This window comes from Ovis aries, chromosome 5 (assembly GCF_016772045.2).
Source record: "Ovis aries strain OAR_USU_Benz2616 breed Rambouillet chromosome 5, ARS-UI_Ramb_v3.0, whole genome shotgun sequence".
Classification (NCBI taxonomy): domain Eukaryota; kingdom Metazoa; phylum Chordata; class Mammalia; order Artiodactyla; family Bovidae; genus Ovis; species Ovis aries.
Genome location: NC_056058.1, coordinates 8,524,422 through 8,542,163, shown reverse-complemented (window position 1 = coordinate 8,542,163; position 17,742 = coordinate 8,524,422). Strand labels below are relative to the sequence as shown.

General features: G+C 38.0%; 1 protein-coding gene and 1 long non-coding RNA gene across 2 annotated transcripts in view; one reads left to right on the top strand and one right to left on the bottom strand.

The window, feature by feature from the left end:
- LOC132659866 (uncharacterized) overlaps positions 1-17,742 on the bottom strand; it is a 995,695-nt gene that overhangs the window by 532,075 nt on the left and 445,878 nt on the right. The gene's annotated exons all lie outside the window — the stretch shown is intronic.
- Positions 16,646-17,608, top strand: LOC101109355 (olfactory receptor 7C2-like). Its single transcript, XM_004009224.5, has one exon. The coding sequence runs from the start codon at positions 16,646-16,648 to the stop codon at positions 17,606-17,608; it is 963 nt and encodes a 320-aa protein (XP_004009273.3).

Below are 17,742 nucleotides of genomic sequence, written 5' to 3'. Positions count from 1 at the left end.
AAAGAAAGGACTCAGCAAGGTGTTTCAATATATTTCATTCATTCTTCACAGCATCCGTGTGAAGCTTGGATTTGTCATCTCAAATTTTCTTCTGAAGTAAGTAAACCTGAGACTCAGGTCAGTTACATTATTAACAATAACTTTTAAAACTTGTGCATTTTTTGAACTATTAAAAAATGAACCAGGTGGTATATACAGCTAATTTTTGAAATTCAGCAAATAGTCTACTTTAAAAACTGGTGGTTTATTGTATGTAATTACTCTTCGAGGAATTAGAATTTAAAACTTCTGGTTTTGCATGGTTCAAGGTAACAAGGAAAGTCCATGTAGTTGAGCCACACATAAAACTGGGAGATGTCTCTTTAAACGAGGAAGAAAGAAAAATGTTATATATGGATATAAGAATAGTGATAATAATATGAAGAAATTACCATTTGATACCGTTTGACACTGAAATACCATTTCAGTGTTTTCTTGTAAACTAAAGACTAACCTGAGTATATAAAAAGAAGAAATTGGCATAAAATGACTCAAAACAGAAGAGCGCTACAACTGCACACACCATCATGGAGGGAACATCAAAACACAAAATAGAGTTTGACAGCTGACAGCAGACACATGAAGAAGAGACTATCAGAACTCAGATCAAATCCTCAGAGTGCATTCCTGTTTGAGAGTGAAGACATTATGTTAAACCATTTGCTTTTAGGACGACTTGTTATGCAGCAACCAACTGATAAAATAATCCAAGTGAACAGCTGAGTGAAATTATAATAACGTATGGCTTCTCATTCTAGACATTTGTTCTGATATTTGAATAGCATTCATAATTACTCAGTTATTCAAGTCTATTTCATATAACTGTATTAAAAAGTGATTCCATTGAGGTTTTCATGTAGGTAACCATCCAAGTTAAAAGGATATGCCTGTTTGTTCAAAAATCTGTGACTTTGAATCACAGGACCAGAAGGAATTTAAGCTCCCTAGTGAGCTGGACTTTGGAGATACACACACACACACACACACACACACACACACACATAATATTTATATTGCTCATTCAATGTCCTTTAGTGGTTATGATAAAATTTAGAACAGGAAAGATATTTCATTTAGAACAATGGAAGGAATCATATTTGTAGGTAACAATGTAAGTTTTCAAGCAGAAGAAGAAAGGTGATTCAATATAAACTATAATTATAACGATCTTTCATGCCAGTGATAAACCCCTTTACATATGGACACTGGTTTTACATACATTGGTAAGTAAATGTACACCAGAAAAAATAATTTTCATAGATAAAATCTGGTATAAATATGTGCTTCATTTTAGTTAAGGTCATCTTAGACTCTAGACATTATTATGTCAAACTTTTTATTGAAATTGGTATTTCACAGAGACTAGCATTGGAGACATGCCTTGATGATCAGCTTTCCTAGTGACTCTGATAACAATGGCTCAGCAGGTAAAGAATCTGTCTGCAATGCAGGAGATGCAGAAAATGGAGGTTGGATCCCAGGGTCAAGAAGATCCCTTGGAGGAGAAAATGATAACCCACTCTAGTATTGTTGCCTGAAAAATCCCACAGACAGAAGAGTCTGGTGGGCTACAATCCATGAGGTCATAGAGTCAGACACAACTGAGCAACTGAGCACGCACTGATGACATGCATGCACACTGAGCTAAAGAACAAGATCCTAGAGGGAATAAAATGGGATGCCTTGCTATGAAACACACTAAATGCTAACATTTAGGGGAAGAGAAATTATGGTAGTGATGTCAAAGAAATGATGAACAAAAAAGTGATAACCTGAGGTATCACACTTAGATTCATGAAATTATGTCACTGGATTTAGTCACCAAGGTAATTTTTATCTTCTGAAAAGGTAACAGAACTCACGATTATTATTCACTCACTAAAATGAAATCAATTTGATCTGTATATAACATTTCATAAGGAAATCATTAAGAGATATAGCCAGTCTGTGAGATATATTTTCACAACCTTATTTCACTTAAGGATGTGAATCAATTTGGGAGAGTAGAAAAATGACAAGAGATGAAGCACAGATGACAGGACAGAAAAGCTAATGGAGTAAGTTGCTGAAGATGCATCAGTTCAGTTCAGTCGCTCAGTCATGTCCGACTGTTTGCGACCCCATGAATCGCAGCACACCAGGCCTCCCTGTCCATCACCAACTCCCAGAGTTCACTCAGACTCACATCCATCGAGTCAGTGATGCCATCCAGCCATCTCATCCTCGGTTGTCCCCTTCTCCTCCTGCCCCCAATGCCTCCCAGCAGCAGAGTCTTTTCCAATGAGTCAACTCTTCTCATGAGGTGGCCAAAGTACTGGAGTTTCAGCTTTAGCATCATTCCTTCCAAAGAAATCCCAGGGCTGATCTCCTTCAGAATGGACTGGTTGGATCTCCTTGTAGTCCAAGGGACTCTCAAGAGTCTTCTCCAACACCACAGTTCAAAAACATCAGTTCTTCGGCGCTCAGCCTTTTTCACAGTCCAACTCACATCCATACATGACTTTTGGAAAAACCATAGCCTTGACAAGACGGATCTTAGTCGGCAAAGTAATGTCTCTGCTTTTGAATATACTATCTAGGTTGGTCATAACTTTTCTTCCAAGGAGTAAGCGTCTTTTAATTTCATGGCTGCAATCACCATCTGCAGTGATTTTGGAGCCCCCAAAAATAAAGTCTGACACTGTTTCTCCATCCAAGAAGTTGAAATATAAGAAATGGAAATAGCAAACAGAAACTTGAAGGAGAAAGTGCTACTTTCACAGTTTGATCAAAGAATCACAAGAGGTGGCCCCAGGGCTTTAGCTCTGCTATCACGGGCATTTCTTCAGCCCAAGGACAAATGACCCTGATATAGTCTCCTTCCCAAATAATCTTTTCAGTTCAGTTCAGTTCAGTCACTCAGTCATGTCTGCCTTTTGTGACCCCACAGACTGCAGCATGCCAGGCCTCCCTGTCCATCACCAACTCCAGAGTTTATTCAAACTCATGCCCGTTGAGTCTGTGATGCCATCCGACCATCTCATCCTCTGGGAGCAAGCTCTGGGAGTTGGTGATGGACAGAGAAGCCTGGTGTGCTGCAGTCCATGGAGTTGCAAAGAGTTGGACATGACTGAGGCACTAAACTGAACTATATATAGCATTTATCTATCAATAACAAAGAAATTATTCTTAGCAGATGCACCCAGTCTTATGAGATATATGGGCATTTCCATATATTTCACTTAAGGAGGTGAATCAATTTAGGAAAGTAGAAAAAAGTTAATGGAGCAAGTTGCTGAAATTTTATAGAGAAGCTTAAATCAAAGAAATGGAAATAGCAGGCAATCAGCAGAAGAAGCAAGTGCCATTTTCACAATCTGATCAAAGAATCATTATATGTGGCCCTGAGCCTTTAACCTTGCTATCATGTGCAACTTTTAGAATAGATTTAGAATGAAAGGACCATGAGGAATAAGAGATGTGGAAAGTAGTTCAAAATATGCAAAAGTGTGATGCATTTGCACCACGTATGAAGAAAAATATTCCTTTTTATTTTTGTTTAAGGCAAGGATTTGCAAATGAAGAATATTTGAGTGATGGCTCAATTCCTTCAGTTAAAAAAATATTGGAGAGAGCATAAGATGACTGACACAGATTTTACCATACAAAATTTTAAATTCTCAGAAATTCTGCACAAATATTTGTATACATAATGACATATCTAAGGGCAAACAGTAATCTTGATCATAAAAATCCAATTCTTAGGTTGAAAGCATATTATAATTTAAAAGAAAAACAGGAGCGAAAACATGCTGAATTTCCTATATGAAAGCAAAGAACTTGACTGGTCAGTTTTAAAATGAGGCAGTATGGGCTAACGATTCTACCAGATCAAACCAGTCAATCCAAAGGAAATAAGTGGTGAATATTCATTGGAAAGACTGATACTGAAGCTGGAGCTCCACTACTTTGGCCACCTGATGTAAAGAGCTGACTCACTGGAAAAGACCCCTATGCTGGGAAAGATTGAAGGCAGGAGAAGGGAACGACAGAGGATGAGATGGTTGGATGGTATCACCGACTTGATGGACATGAATCTGAGAAAGCTCCTGGAGCTGGTGATGGACAGGGAAACTTGGCATGCTGCAGTTCATGTGGTCGCAAAGAGTCAGACACGACTGAGCAACTGAACTGAACTGAATGATTCTACACATACATTTAATATTATAGGAAATGAAATAATTGCAAGGTAAGCTCTTTGGCCTACAATTTTGATGTAATAATCTTTTTTTAGTTGAATATTAAGAGGGTGCTACTACTACTACTAAGTCACTTCAGTCATGTCTGACTCTTGTGCGACCCCATAGACGGCAGCCCACCAGGCTCTGCCATCCCTGGGATTCTCCAGGCAAGAATACTGGAGTGGGTTGCCATTTCCTTCTCCAATGCATGAAAGTGAAAAGGGAAAGTGAAGTTGCTCAGTCATGTCCGACTCTTCACGACCCCATGGACTGCAGCCTACCAGGCTCCTCCATCCGTGGGATTTTCCAGGCAAGAGTACTGGAGTGGGGTGCCATTGCCTTCTCCTAAATCAAGTGCTACATACCATCATTATCAACAAAGGGAGAATAAGGTTTAAATTAATATATTAAAAGAGATTGAGTCACTTAAGTCATGTCTGACTCTTGTAATCCCATGGACTGTAGCGTGTCAGGATCTTCTGTCCATGGGATTTTCTAGGCAAGAGTACAGGAGTGGTTTGCCACTTCCTTCTCCAATTAAGAGGGAGGAGGCACTGAAATATATGCCTCACCAAGGGCTGTTGCAGGGGAAATGTTTGCCAGCATTCTAGGTCTGGATCTTATTCATCATAGTTAAACATGCTTCTGCTAGAAAAACATGCCACGTCACTGTACATTCCTCGGCAGCTAACACCCTATAACTCTACTTCAGTTGATGACAAAGGTACTTGGACTTAAGTTCTCCTTTGACTGAAAATTTGTATTGTAAGTTTACAATATAAACTTACTAGCTTACAAACAGTTGGAAGACATTAAAATTGCTTGCTAAAATGACTAAGGCTTTACTGTTTGTAAGGCTTGGCTGAGGGAGCATTCCGAGCAGTTTGAATTTTAAAACTGCCTATTTCCCCCTTGGTTTTAGGTCTTACCCTATTGAGCTATTAGGCTCAGTCTCAGGTCCTTGTGGAGTGTACTGATGAGAATACTGGAACTGGTTTGAAAACCAGTTCTCAAATATTTTCATGTGCAGGTTGGTATAAGCTGATGACCAAGGAAACTTTTTTCATAGTAATGAAACCTATTTTGTTTCCTCAGAACTCTTTTCATGCAGTAGCTTTAGCATTCAATAAGATGATCTTATTTTTTGGATGATTTTTTTTCTACTTATTTGCTCTACTATAATAAATACATTACCATTATGAAATGTTGGTTGCTTGCTAGGGTTAAATGTTACCTGGTCATAGTATTTGGTTTTCATGATAAATTGTTGAATATATTTATATTTTATTGCTATTTTCTTGGAGTTTTTAAAATAATATGAAAATTAGAGATTAGTCTTTGGATTTTCTTACACCACTGCTATTGTAGAAGGCTGTTGGCTTTTGGTATCATGATTAAAATAGTTTTAGAAAATTCACTGGAACACTTATTTTCATGTGCCTTCAGATAATTTTTATATAATTTAAACAGGTTTTGTGAGATTTCAAAATTAGTGATTTTGAAATATTTTCTGGGAGATAAAGTTGGTTGATGACTCAGTGTCGTACTTCATGATTGTCCATTGTACACTCTAATCAAGTGAGTAGAAAATACCATGTCATTAACATAGCTTATGGAAATTATGCACAGAGTCATGCCTTTTTAATTAGTGTATTAAAACAATAATTTAAATAAAATAAATAATAATATTAATTGATTATAAATCAATATAATTTAAATAAAATGAGTAATGATTTAAATGAATAATTATTTATTATAAAGGCATTTAACAATAAAGTATAAATTAATTCAAAGGCATATGAGAAAACTAAGCCTGGTGACCAGGGTCAAGCTAGTTAAACAAATGAGATCTTCTTTGGGTGCAAAATTAGTTTTCATGTGAAGCATTTCTAGCTGGTGGTTGCAACACAGGAGAAGATGATGGCATTAGGAGACCCCAAACTGACAGACAAGAGACAAGAGACCATTAAGCAAAAACATTGGTGATTTTTTTCCCAGTGATAAAATAAATATATTTCATTGCATTATTTTTTCTTTCTTAGATTTTATTCTCTCTCTTTTCAAAAAAATTAATTTCTTTTTAATTGAGAGATACTTGCTTTACAATATTATGTTAGCTTCATATAACATGAATCAGCCATAGGTATAGGTATCTCTCCTCTCTTTTGCACCTCCCTTCCATCTCCCACCCCATCCCACACCTCTAGGTTATCACAAAGCAGCAGATTCGAGCTCCCTGCATCATACAGTAAATTTCCACTGGCTATTCTAATTTTACATCAGGTAATGTATATGTTAATGCTACTAACTCTATTCGTCTCACCTTCTCCATCCCCTGATGAGTCCACAAGTCTTTTCTCTGTGTCTGTGTCTCCATTGCTGCCCTGCAAATAGGTTCATCAGTACCATCTTTCTATTCCATACATATGCGTTAATATACGATATTTGTCTTTCCCTTTCTGACTTCTTTTACTCTGTGTCATAGGCTCTAGGTTTAGCCACCTTATTAGACCTGAGTCAAATGTGTTCCTTTTTATGGCTGAGTACCATTCTATTGTGTATATATACCACAACTTCTTTATCCAAAGAATACTCAACCCCCATGGGCTTCAGTTTCTCTGTCTGTGAGATGAACCTAGATCAAGGTCAGCTTCAGAAGGGTGACAAGAGGATTAAATGGAATAAAATGGCAAAGCTTCTGCATAAGGAATGTAGGTGACAAGTCCTAAATAAATGTCAGCTGTTGTTACATACAAGAGTAATTTTTGTAATGCTCCAGCTTTTTATTCCCACATTATTAAGCCAATTTCTCTCCATATGCACTGTCCTCTGTTAGGACTAAATCATAAAGCTCAGTATCCCCCAGGAAGAAAGAGGATGTATAATGTGGAGCAGAATTTCTCACCCTTGGCACCACTGACATTTGGTTTGGGTCATTCCTTGCTATAGAGGCTGTCTTGTACATCCTTGTAGGATGTTTAGCCATATCCCTGGATATGGATGCCAGTAGCATCACCAGCCAAGTTACAAGGACTAAAAACTTCTTCATATACCCCAAGGGGCCAAATCACCCCCACTTGAGAACCATGGGAATGTGTCTTCCAAACAGAAAGAGAACACATGGAAATTTTCCATGTGCAGAATCCCCAGGGGAGTGAGCTAAAGCAGGGGTCCCCAAGCTCCAGGATCTAATGCCTGATGATCTGAGGAGGAACTGATACTATAATAATAGAAATAAAGTGCACAATAAATGCAGTGTGCTTGAATCATCCCGAAACCATCCCCTCTCCCCCCGCCACCTTGTGCATGTGTGTGTGTTCAGTCGTGTCTGACTTTGTGACCCTGTGGATGATAGCTCACCAGGCTCCTCTGTCCAGGGAATTCTCCAGGCAAGAATACTGGAATGTGTTCCCTTTCCTTCTTCAGCAAAACATTTTTTACACATGATAAGAATAGACCATAAATCCCTGTACAAATAGAATAGCAGAGTCCCAGATTTAACTCTATTTTGCATAACAGCCATAAGAAAGAAGGGAGACTGGATCAATTACAAGATTGATGACATTGAAAAGCTAAAATCTATTACCCAAATGATACATGGACAAAGAAGACACTTGGCCACATCATTTTTAAGACTCTTTAAAAATGTATTTATTATCTTTGGCTGCACTGAACTTCCCTATTACACTCGGGCGTTCTATAGTTGTGGCAAGTGGGGGGCTGTTCTTCATTGCATTGTTCAGGCTTCTCATTGGAGTGGCATCTCTTGTTATGAAGCATGAGCTCTAGAGAGTGCAGGCTCAGTAGCTGGGGCTACAGTCATCCTAAAGGGGGATGCCCTAAGTCCATACTTCCTAACACCATACACAAATATAAACTCAAAATGAGTTAAGACCTAAATGTAAGACCAGAAAGTATGAAACTCTTAGAAGAAAACAGAGGCAGAACTGCTGCTGCTGCTGTTGCTGCTGCTAAGTCGCTTCAGTCGTGTCCGACTCTGTGAAACCCCATAGACAGCAGCCCACCAGGCTCCCCCGTCCCTGGGATTCTCCAGGCAAGAACACTGGAGTGGGTTGCCATTTCCTTCTCCAATGCATGAAAGTGAAAAGTGAAAGTGAAGTCACTCAGTTGTGTCCAACTCTTAGCGACCCCATGGACTGCAGCCCACCTGGCTCCTCCATCCATGGGATTTTCCAGGCAAGAGTACTGGAGTGGGGTGCCATTGCCTTCTCCAACAGGCAGAACACTTCATGACAAATCAAAGCAAGATCCTCTATGAGCCACCTCCTAGAGTAATGGAAATAGAAACAAAAGTAAACACTTGGGACCTAATTAAACATAAAAGCTTTTGCACAACAAAGGAAACTATAAGCAAGGGGGAAAGTCAACCTTTGAAATGAGAGAAAATAATACCAAATGAAACAACTGATGAAGTATTAATGTCCAAAATATACAAGTAGCCCATACAACTCAATACCAGAAAAACAAACAACCCAATCAAAGAGTGGGGGGGGGGGGAAACCCTAAACAGACATTTATCCAAAGAAGACATATAGATGGCTAACAAATACATGAAAAGATGCTCAACATTGCTCATTATTAGAGAAACGCAAATCAAAGCTACAATGAGATATCACTTCACACTGGTCAGAATGGCCACCATCAAAAAGTCTACAAACAATAAATGCTGGAGAGGGTGTGGGAACACTCTTGCACTGTTGGTGGGAATGTAAATTGTTACAGCCACTATGGAAGATGATATTGAGATTCCTGAAAAGACTAGGAATAAAACCACCATAAGACCCAGGAATATCATTCCTAGGCATATACCCTGAGGAAATCAAAACTGAAAACGACACACATATCCCATCGTTCACTGCAGCACTATTTACAATAGCTAGAACATGGAGGCAAGCTAGATGTCCATCGACAGATGAATGGATAAAGAAGTTGTGGTACATGGACACAGTGGAATGTTACTCAGCCATAAAAAGGAACGCATTTGAGTTAGTTCTAATGAGATGCATGAACCTAGAGCCTATTAAACAGAGTGAAGTAAGTCATAAAGAGAAAGATAAGTATCATATACTAATGCACATATATGGAATCTAGAAAAATGGTACTGAAGAATTTACTTACAGGGCAGCAATGGAGAAACAGACTTAGAGAATAGACTAATGGGCATGGGGAATGGGGAGGAGAGGGTGAGATGTATGAAAAGAGTAACATGGACACTTACATTACCATATGTAAAATAGATAGCCAATGAGAATTTGCTGTATGTCTCAGAAAACTCAAACAGGGACTCTGTATCAACCTAGTGTGGTGGAATGGGGAGGGAGATGGGAAGGAGGGAGGTTCAAATGGGAGGGAATATATGTATACCTATGGCTGATTCATGTAGAGGTTTGACAGAAAACAGCAAAATTATGTAAAGCAATTATTCTTCAATTAAAAAATAAACTTAAAAAAATCCACAAACAACAAACGTTGGAGAGAGTATGGAGAGAAGGGAACCCTCCTACTCTGTCAGTGGGAAAGTAAATTGGTACAGTCACTATGGAGAACAGTTTGGAGGTTCCTTACAAAACTAAAAATGGTGCTACCATATGACCCTGCAATCCCACTCCTGGGCATATATCCAGAGAAAACAATATGAAAGGATACATACACTCCAATGTTCATTGCAGCACTGTTTATAATAGCCAAGACATGGAGGCAACCTAAATGTCCATCAACAGGACTGGATAAAGAAGAAATGGTACATACATACAATGGAATATTACTCAGCCATTAAAAAGAATGAAATAATGCTGCTTGCAGTAACGTGGATGAACCTAGAGAGTGTCATACTGAGTGAAGTAAGTTGGACAGAGAAGGAGAAATATTGTATTGCATCTCTTATACGTGGAATCTCAAAAGAATTGATACAAATGAACTTACTTACAAAAGAGAAAGACATTCACAGACTTAGAAAGTGAATTTATGGTTGTCAGGGGGAAGGGATAGTAAGGGAGTTTGGGAAAGTCATGAACACACTGCCATATTCCAAATGGATAACCAACAAGGACTTAGTGTGTAGCACATGGAACTCTGCTCAATGTTATGTGCCAGCCTGGATGGGATGGTGGTTTGGAAGAATGGATACATGTATATATAAGGCTGAGTTCCTTTGCTGTTCATCTGAAACAACCACAACATTGTTAATTGACTATATCCCAAAACAAAATAAAAAAGTTTAAACTTTGCAAAAAAAAAAATTTAAGTTTCAGGTGTAGTCACATACTGAGTCACAGTTTTTAGAGATTATAGTTCATTTACTGTTAGCATAGAATGTTGGCTATATCCCTTGTGTTCTACAGTATATCTTTGTGGCTTATCTTATGCATGGTAGTTTGTACCTCTTAATCCCTTGCCCCTGTCTTGCCCCTCTCCCTTCCCTCTTCCCACTGTTGGCCACTGGTTTGTTCCCTATGTCTTTGAGTCCAGGCTTCCCTGGTGATCCAGTGGTTAAGACTCCTCACTTTCAGTGGAAAGAGCATGGGTTCAATCCGTGGTCAGGGAAGTTCTACATGCTGAGCAATACAGTTAAAAAAAAAAAAAAAATCTATGTCTGTGAGTCTGTTTCTTTTCTTTTTTATTATATTCACTAGCTTGTTTTATTTTTTAGATTTCACTTATAAAAGATATGTACACCTATGGCAGATTCGTGTCGATGTTTGACAGAAAAAAAAAAAATTCTGTAAAGCAATTATCCTTCAATTAAAAAATAATTTTATGTCCTGGCTATTATAAACAGTGCTGCGATGAACATTGGGGTACATGTGTCTCTTTCAATTCTGGTTTCCTCGGTGTGTATGCCCAGAAGTGGGATTGCTGGGTCATAAGGTAGTTCTATTTGCAATTTTTAAGGAATCTCCACACTGTTCTCCATAGTGGCTGTACTAGTTTGCATTCCCACCAACAGTGTAGGAGGGTTCCCTTTTCTCCACACCCTCTCCAGCATTTACTGCTTGCAGATTTTTGGATCGCAGCCATTCTGACTGGTGTGAAGTGGTACCTCATTGTGGTTTTGATTTGCATTTCTCTAATGGAAACAACCTAGATGTCCATCAGCAGATGAATGGATAAGAAAGCTGTGGTACATATACACAATGGAGTATTACTCAGCCATTAAAAATAATTCATTTGAATCAGTTCTGATGAGATGGATGAAACTGGAGCCAATTATACAGAGTGAAGTAAGCCAGAAAGAAAAACACCAATACAGTATACTAACACATATATATGGAATTTAGGAAGATGGCAATGACAACCCTGTATGCAAGACAGGAAAAAAGACACAGCTGTGTATAACGGACTTTTGGACTCAGAGGGAGAGGGAGAGGGTCGGATGATTTGGGAGAATGGGAATTCTAACATGTATACTATCATGTAAGAATTGAATCGCCAGTCCATGTCTGACGTAGGGTGCAGCATGCTTGGGGCTGGTGCATGGGGATGACCCAGAGAGATGTTGTGGGGAGGGAGGTGGGAGGGGGGGTCATGTTTGGGAACGCATGTAAGAATTAAAGATTTTTAAATTAAAAAATAAATAAATAAATAAATAAATAAAATTAAAAAAAATAATAATTTTAAAAAAAGAGAAAGATATATAGAAAACAAAGTCACTCCCTTGTGAATTATTTAAGATTGCCCATTCTCTCTGGACTAAAGAGTTGAGGGCCATCCAATGAACTTGACCCTGAAGTCAAGTTTTGACCCTGAAAAGCCACATATTCCCTTGGAGTGTGCCTGAACAGCCAGCCAATCCCCTTCTCACACTATTTCTCCTATTGTATTCCTGGAACCTTCTCCAGAATGCACCTTCAACAATAAGAGCAGAAGTTGGGGCAAAGTCATTGGCCTGGTTTTGTTGATAGTCAGGTGCGACCCATATCCTTGATCATCATTCAAAGTTAAGATGTTTGACATTCACATGGTCTTGAAAAAATGTGCTATCATGCCCTTGATAGACAAAGAAATTCCACGTCAAATGTTGAAGAAGTGCTTGTGGGAAAAGATAACCGAGATCAGATCCTGGAGAGAAGAGCATTGTAACTAAAGTGCATGGGGAGAGTTAAACATCTCTTACATCCAAGATGTTCCCAAGGGAACAAAACTAGCAGAAGCCCCTTTCTAGTTTGGCTGCCTCACTAGTGGGAACCAAATTGCTCAGAGAACAGAGTAACAATGGAACAATTAACTTAATGAGCACTTGTGAGAATTCAACCTTGGAAGCCACAGAAACAGTAAAAATGCCCCTTAATCCTCTCACTACAGTTCAACTGTCCCAGAAAGAAGGAAATTCAGCGGTGCCCTTTCAGAGAATGGATGCCTGACGCCACCTCCTTGCACTTCATTGGAGCTGAGTTGAGCATCCATTACCCAGGAATGAAAGGATCCAGGGAACCAGAGGCTCATTGAGGACATTATCTCCAAACAGGTATGGAGGCAGGCAGAACTCTCAGAGTATTAACTTGGATGGCACAAATGAGGATAACACAGTTGGTAAGAGTCCATTTACTTAAAACACTCTGCACATTTCAAGTCTCTTAAAATCTCTCTTCCACTCAGATTCCTTCCTCTCTCTTCTGAGACCCATTTTTGAGACTCTCTCACCTTCCTGATGGAAACCGACCTTGTTTCAGCCCCCAACATCTCTCCAGGTTTCTTATACAACCATCTTAGTTGTTTTTTAGGAGTCAAGTGCTTCTGTTCTCCATCAGATTCTCCTGTTTCCTTTTATCTATCATATCTTACTAATTTATTCACTCACTCAAACAAGAGGTGTTCTCAGGGGTTCTTCCTAGTTAGCACATACCTACGTGCATGCATGCTTAGTTGGGTCCACATGGACTGTAAACCACCAGGCTCCTCTGTCCATGGAATTTTCCAGGCAAGAATACTGGAACAGGTTACCATTTCTTACTCCAGGAGATCTTCCCAACTGCCAGGGATTGAATCCAGGTCTCTTGTGTCTGCTGCATTGGCAGGCAGACTCTTTACCACTGTACGTTACAGCTGGTACAAACAGCTTTGTGATTCAAAAAGCTTACTGTTTCTCTGTCTCAGTTTCCCCATCTGTGAAATGAGGATAATAATAGTATCCAGTTTGTAAGGTTAATATGAAAATTAAACTAAAGGAGATAATGCACAAGAAGTTTTTCAATTACCCCCATCACTTTGTGAGCATCTATACATGTTAATCATTATTATTGTATTACTGTTCACATATATTCATTTGTTAAATCAAAACAGCAATGATCATGATAAAATGAACTAAGGCATATAAAACAACACAAATACTTGACACGTGGAGGTACTCAAGTAATTTGACTTATTTAGTAAATGTATCACTTTCATTTATTGCGTATTTGCAAGTTTCCAGCCCCTGTTCTAAGAGGCTTACATTTTTGTTCATATGTGAAATGATTGTGATCTATTTTCTGAGAGACTTAACTGCACATATGAAAACTGCTGGGCTTTTTTTTCCTCTTGCACCCACTTTTTAGGTTAATTTTTATTTTTGAATAGTTTTAGAGAAATTTTAAAGAAAAGTTACAAAGATAGTACAGAGAGCTCCCATAGTGGTGAAAATGTTTTGAAACTAGATAGAAGCAATGGTTGCAAAACATTTGAATGCCACTGAATGTTAGTTTAAGGTGACTCTTGGTTTTTACTTTCTTTTTTTTGGTATCAGTTGCCTGACTAAAATCATTTTCAGTCCAAAGAGGTTTCCTCCTCCGACAAAAAATACATTTAAAAAGAAGTTTTCCATTGCAATTTTTTTTATCTTCAGCCAATCTATCATCTTCAAACAATAATTGTTTTTTTGATACTTAACGTATTTTGTATCTTTTTTTCTTTGTATTGCATTGGCTAGAACTTCCTGGGAATTGATAATAATGATGATAAACTTTCTTGTCTTCTTTAATATTTAAAAGGGAATTCTTCTATTGTTCCTGCCTTTAGGTTCCAAGGAGGCATTTTTGGAAGTAAGCCTTATTGTTTGCTTAATTCCTTCCTTAATTATTGATCTATTATCCTCCATTCTGAACCAAATTTGGACACTTATATTTTCCCAGAAATAACTCAATTTCTTAAAGATTTTCTAATTTTTAGCATGAAGTTTCAATTAATATGTTCTTGCAAAGTTGAGCATCTCCTTACATCTATGTTTATTTTTCTCATTTCCAATTTTTGGCTCATCTGTTCTCTTTCTTTCTTTTATTTCATTCATCAAACTAATTTTGCTTGTCTGTTTGCTTTTGCCAGAGAATTAGCTCTGGAATGTCTCAGTTCCAGAAATTTTCTGCTTTTTAATTCATTAACTCTGCTTCTATCTTAATTTTCTGCTCTACTTAAGATTGTCATGTGTAACTTTCATTAATAACATCTTCCAAATCTTCACGGGTTTGTTTCTTGAGGATAGACTACACGTGTGGTCATCTGTAGTTTTTTGAAATATGTAATAGAAGAAAATGAATGTAAAAATCAAGACTCATTTTATCACTCCCAGGTGATTCTTGTGCACATTTTGATATTTCTTGTAGATCATTTTCCTTGGATAAGTGCAAGGAAACATAAAAGATCTGTATGCGGATTTAAGTTCTCCAGTCCAGAAAAACAGACCAATTATCATCTCAGAGAAGTAGATGAAGTGCTATTTCTCTTTCCATTTAATGAAATTTTGCATTCTGAGTCTTTATTTTTCCCAATGGCTTCTTAATTACCTCAGTGAAAAGTGTATCTTATTTTACTTTCACACTCATGGATTAATACTATAAAAAAATTCTCAAACTTTTATTACCCTTTTTACACTTCTTGTAAATATTTACTATCTTATGCCTTTTTCCCAGCTAAGACGTTAATGTTTCTATGATTTATAATTAAGGCTTTATAGGTTAAAGATACTAATTTTTATTAGTAAAATACATTATCTTTTGCATTCCAACTTTCTGCATGGCACATTTTCTCATTAATAATATTTCAATTTATGGTCCAATTATTGATTTTTTTCTCCCCTTATTTCTAGCAAAGACTTTTTATTCAGAGAGAACATCTACTTTTAAAAATTATATATATTCATGTATAAATTATATTATCTAGGTATTTTATTTATTTTCCTCTGATAGTCTATATGGTCCCTTGCTCCTCACTTAACATTTGAAATTAATTAGGAAATATGGAGATAAGATTTAACATTATTTTTTCTAAATTATTAATCAATTGTGAAATACTTATATACAACTCTAAAAGGCCCTCTAAAATATCTAAGAATAAAAATGAAAGTTCAGATGATAAAAATACATATAGATATATCCTAAATTATGATAAATATATTAAATAAAAACTCTAGAATTATTTCCCTGAAAGAAAAGAATAGTAAGAATTCCAACTCAACATAAGTTTGAACAGTTTTGTGAAGTTTCATAGCAATTAGACCTAAAGACAAACAAACATTGTAAAATAATATTATTTGGGAAAAGAATATAAATAATAAAGAAAACCTTGAAATTAATAAGGAAATCTAGAAAATGCGAATAACAGCTTCAGTTCATAAACACAGAAAACAAAATCTAAAGCTTTCTTAATATAAAGGCAATGTCAGAGATATAATGGCAAAGACTAAATGTCATTATTAATGACATTAAACTTAAAACACATTAAAATACCATGTAGAAATCCTGCTGCTTGCAACACTTTGGATGAATCTGGAGGACATTATAACAAATGAAATAAACCATACAGAAAAGAGCAAAAACTGTATGATGTATGATTCCACTCACATGAGGCATCTAGAATCATCATTTCATAGAAGCAGTGACTATAATGTTGATTGTCAGTGGCTAGAAGGCAAGGGAAACAGGGAATTCTCACTCAGTGTATAAAGTTTTCATTATGCAAAATGAATAAACTCTAGAGATCTGGCATATAAGGTAGTGGTGGTCGTGGTTTAGTCGCTAAGTCATGTCCAACTCTTGCAACCCCATGGACTGTAGCCTGCCAGGTTCCTCTGTCCATGGAATTTTCCAGGCAGGAATACTGTAGTGGATTGCCATTTCCTTCTCCAAGGATATAGCATAGTAAATAAAGTTGATAATATGGTATGAGATGGGCAGAGATAATCACAATTTGAGAACTGCTGAACTCAAAGACAATTTTTGTAGGTATCAACAGTAACCACAATTTGTCCTCAAATGCAGTCAATCCTTAGCCAAAATGAATGACTTAATGATCTCCCTGGATTTGGACTAAGGACATTTGGGTCTGTCTAGGGAATATTTATTTGGGGTAAATTTTGTGTTCCTTTTTCCCTCCTTGTTGGCTAGCCCGGCATACTCATGGAAAGAGGAAACCAAACAGGAGTCAGAAACTTTCTCCTCTTGGGATTCACAGAGGACCCAAACCTGCAGCCTCTCCTCTTCAGGCTGTTTCTGTCCATGTACATGGTCACATTCACTGGGAACCTGGCCATCATCCTAGCCATCATCTCAGACTCTCACCTCCACACCCCCATGTACTTCTTTCTCTCAAACCTGTCCTTTGCAGACATCGGTTTCACCTCCACCACCATCCCAAAGATCCTGTGGAACATCCAGAAACAGAGTCAAGTTATCACCTATGCAGGCTGCCTCAGCCAGGTATTTTTTTTCATTGTATTTGGATGCCTGGACAATTTACTCCTGGCCGTGATGGCCTATGACCGGTTCGTGGCCATCTGTCACCCTCTGCACTACATGGTCATCATGAACCCCCGGCTCTGTGGGCTACTGGCTCTGGGGTCCTGGAGCCTCAGTGTCACAGGCTCCCTGCCTGAGACCTTGACTATCTTGAGGTTGTCTTTCTGCAGAAGCAGGAGGATCCCACATTCTTTTTGTGATCCTCCTGAAGTCCTGAAGCTTGCCTGTTCTGACACCCTCATCAATAACACAGTGGTGTATTTTGTGACTATTATCCTAGGTGTTTTTCCTCTCTCTGGGATTCTCTTTTCTTACTATCAGATTGTCTCCTCCATCCTGAGAATTTCATCAGCCAGGAGCAAATACAAAGCCTTTTCCACCTGTGGGTCTCACCTCTCAGTGGTCTCCTTGTTCTATGGCACAGGCCTAGGGGTCTACCTCAGTTCTGCAGTCACTTCATCCTCTAGGACAAGTCTGGTGGCCTCAGTGATGTACACCATGGTCACTCCCATGCTGAACCCCTTCATCTACAGTCTGAGGAACAGGGACATGAAGGCGGCCCTAGAGAGACTCATCAGCAGGGCACCATCTCTCATTCACAGGGCCTTCAGAGGACTCTCATAAGTAACTGGGTGATTCATGTTGATGTGTGGCAAAACCAATACAATATTGTAAAGTAATTAGCCTCCAATTAAAATAAATAAATTTATATTAAAAAAATTTTAATGGAATTTAAAGCATGCTTCCAAAAAAAAAAA

Coding starts and splice junctions, on each gene's coding strand:
- LOC101109355 (XM_004009224.5), top strand. CDS start 16,646: ATGGAAAGAGGAAACCAAACAGGAGTCAGAAACTTTCTCCTCTTGGGA.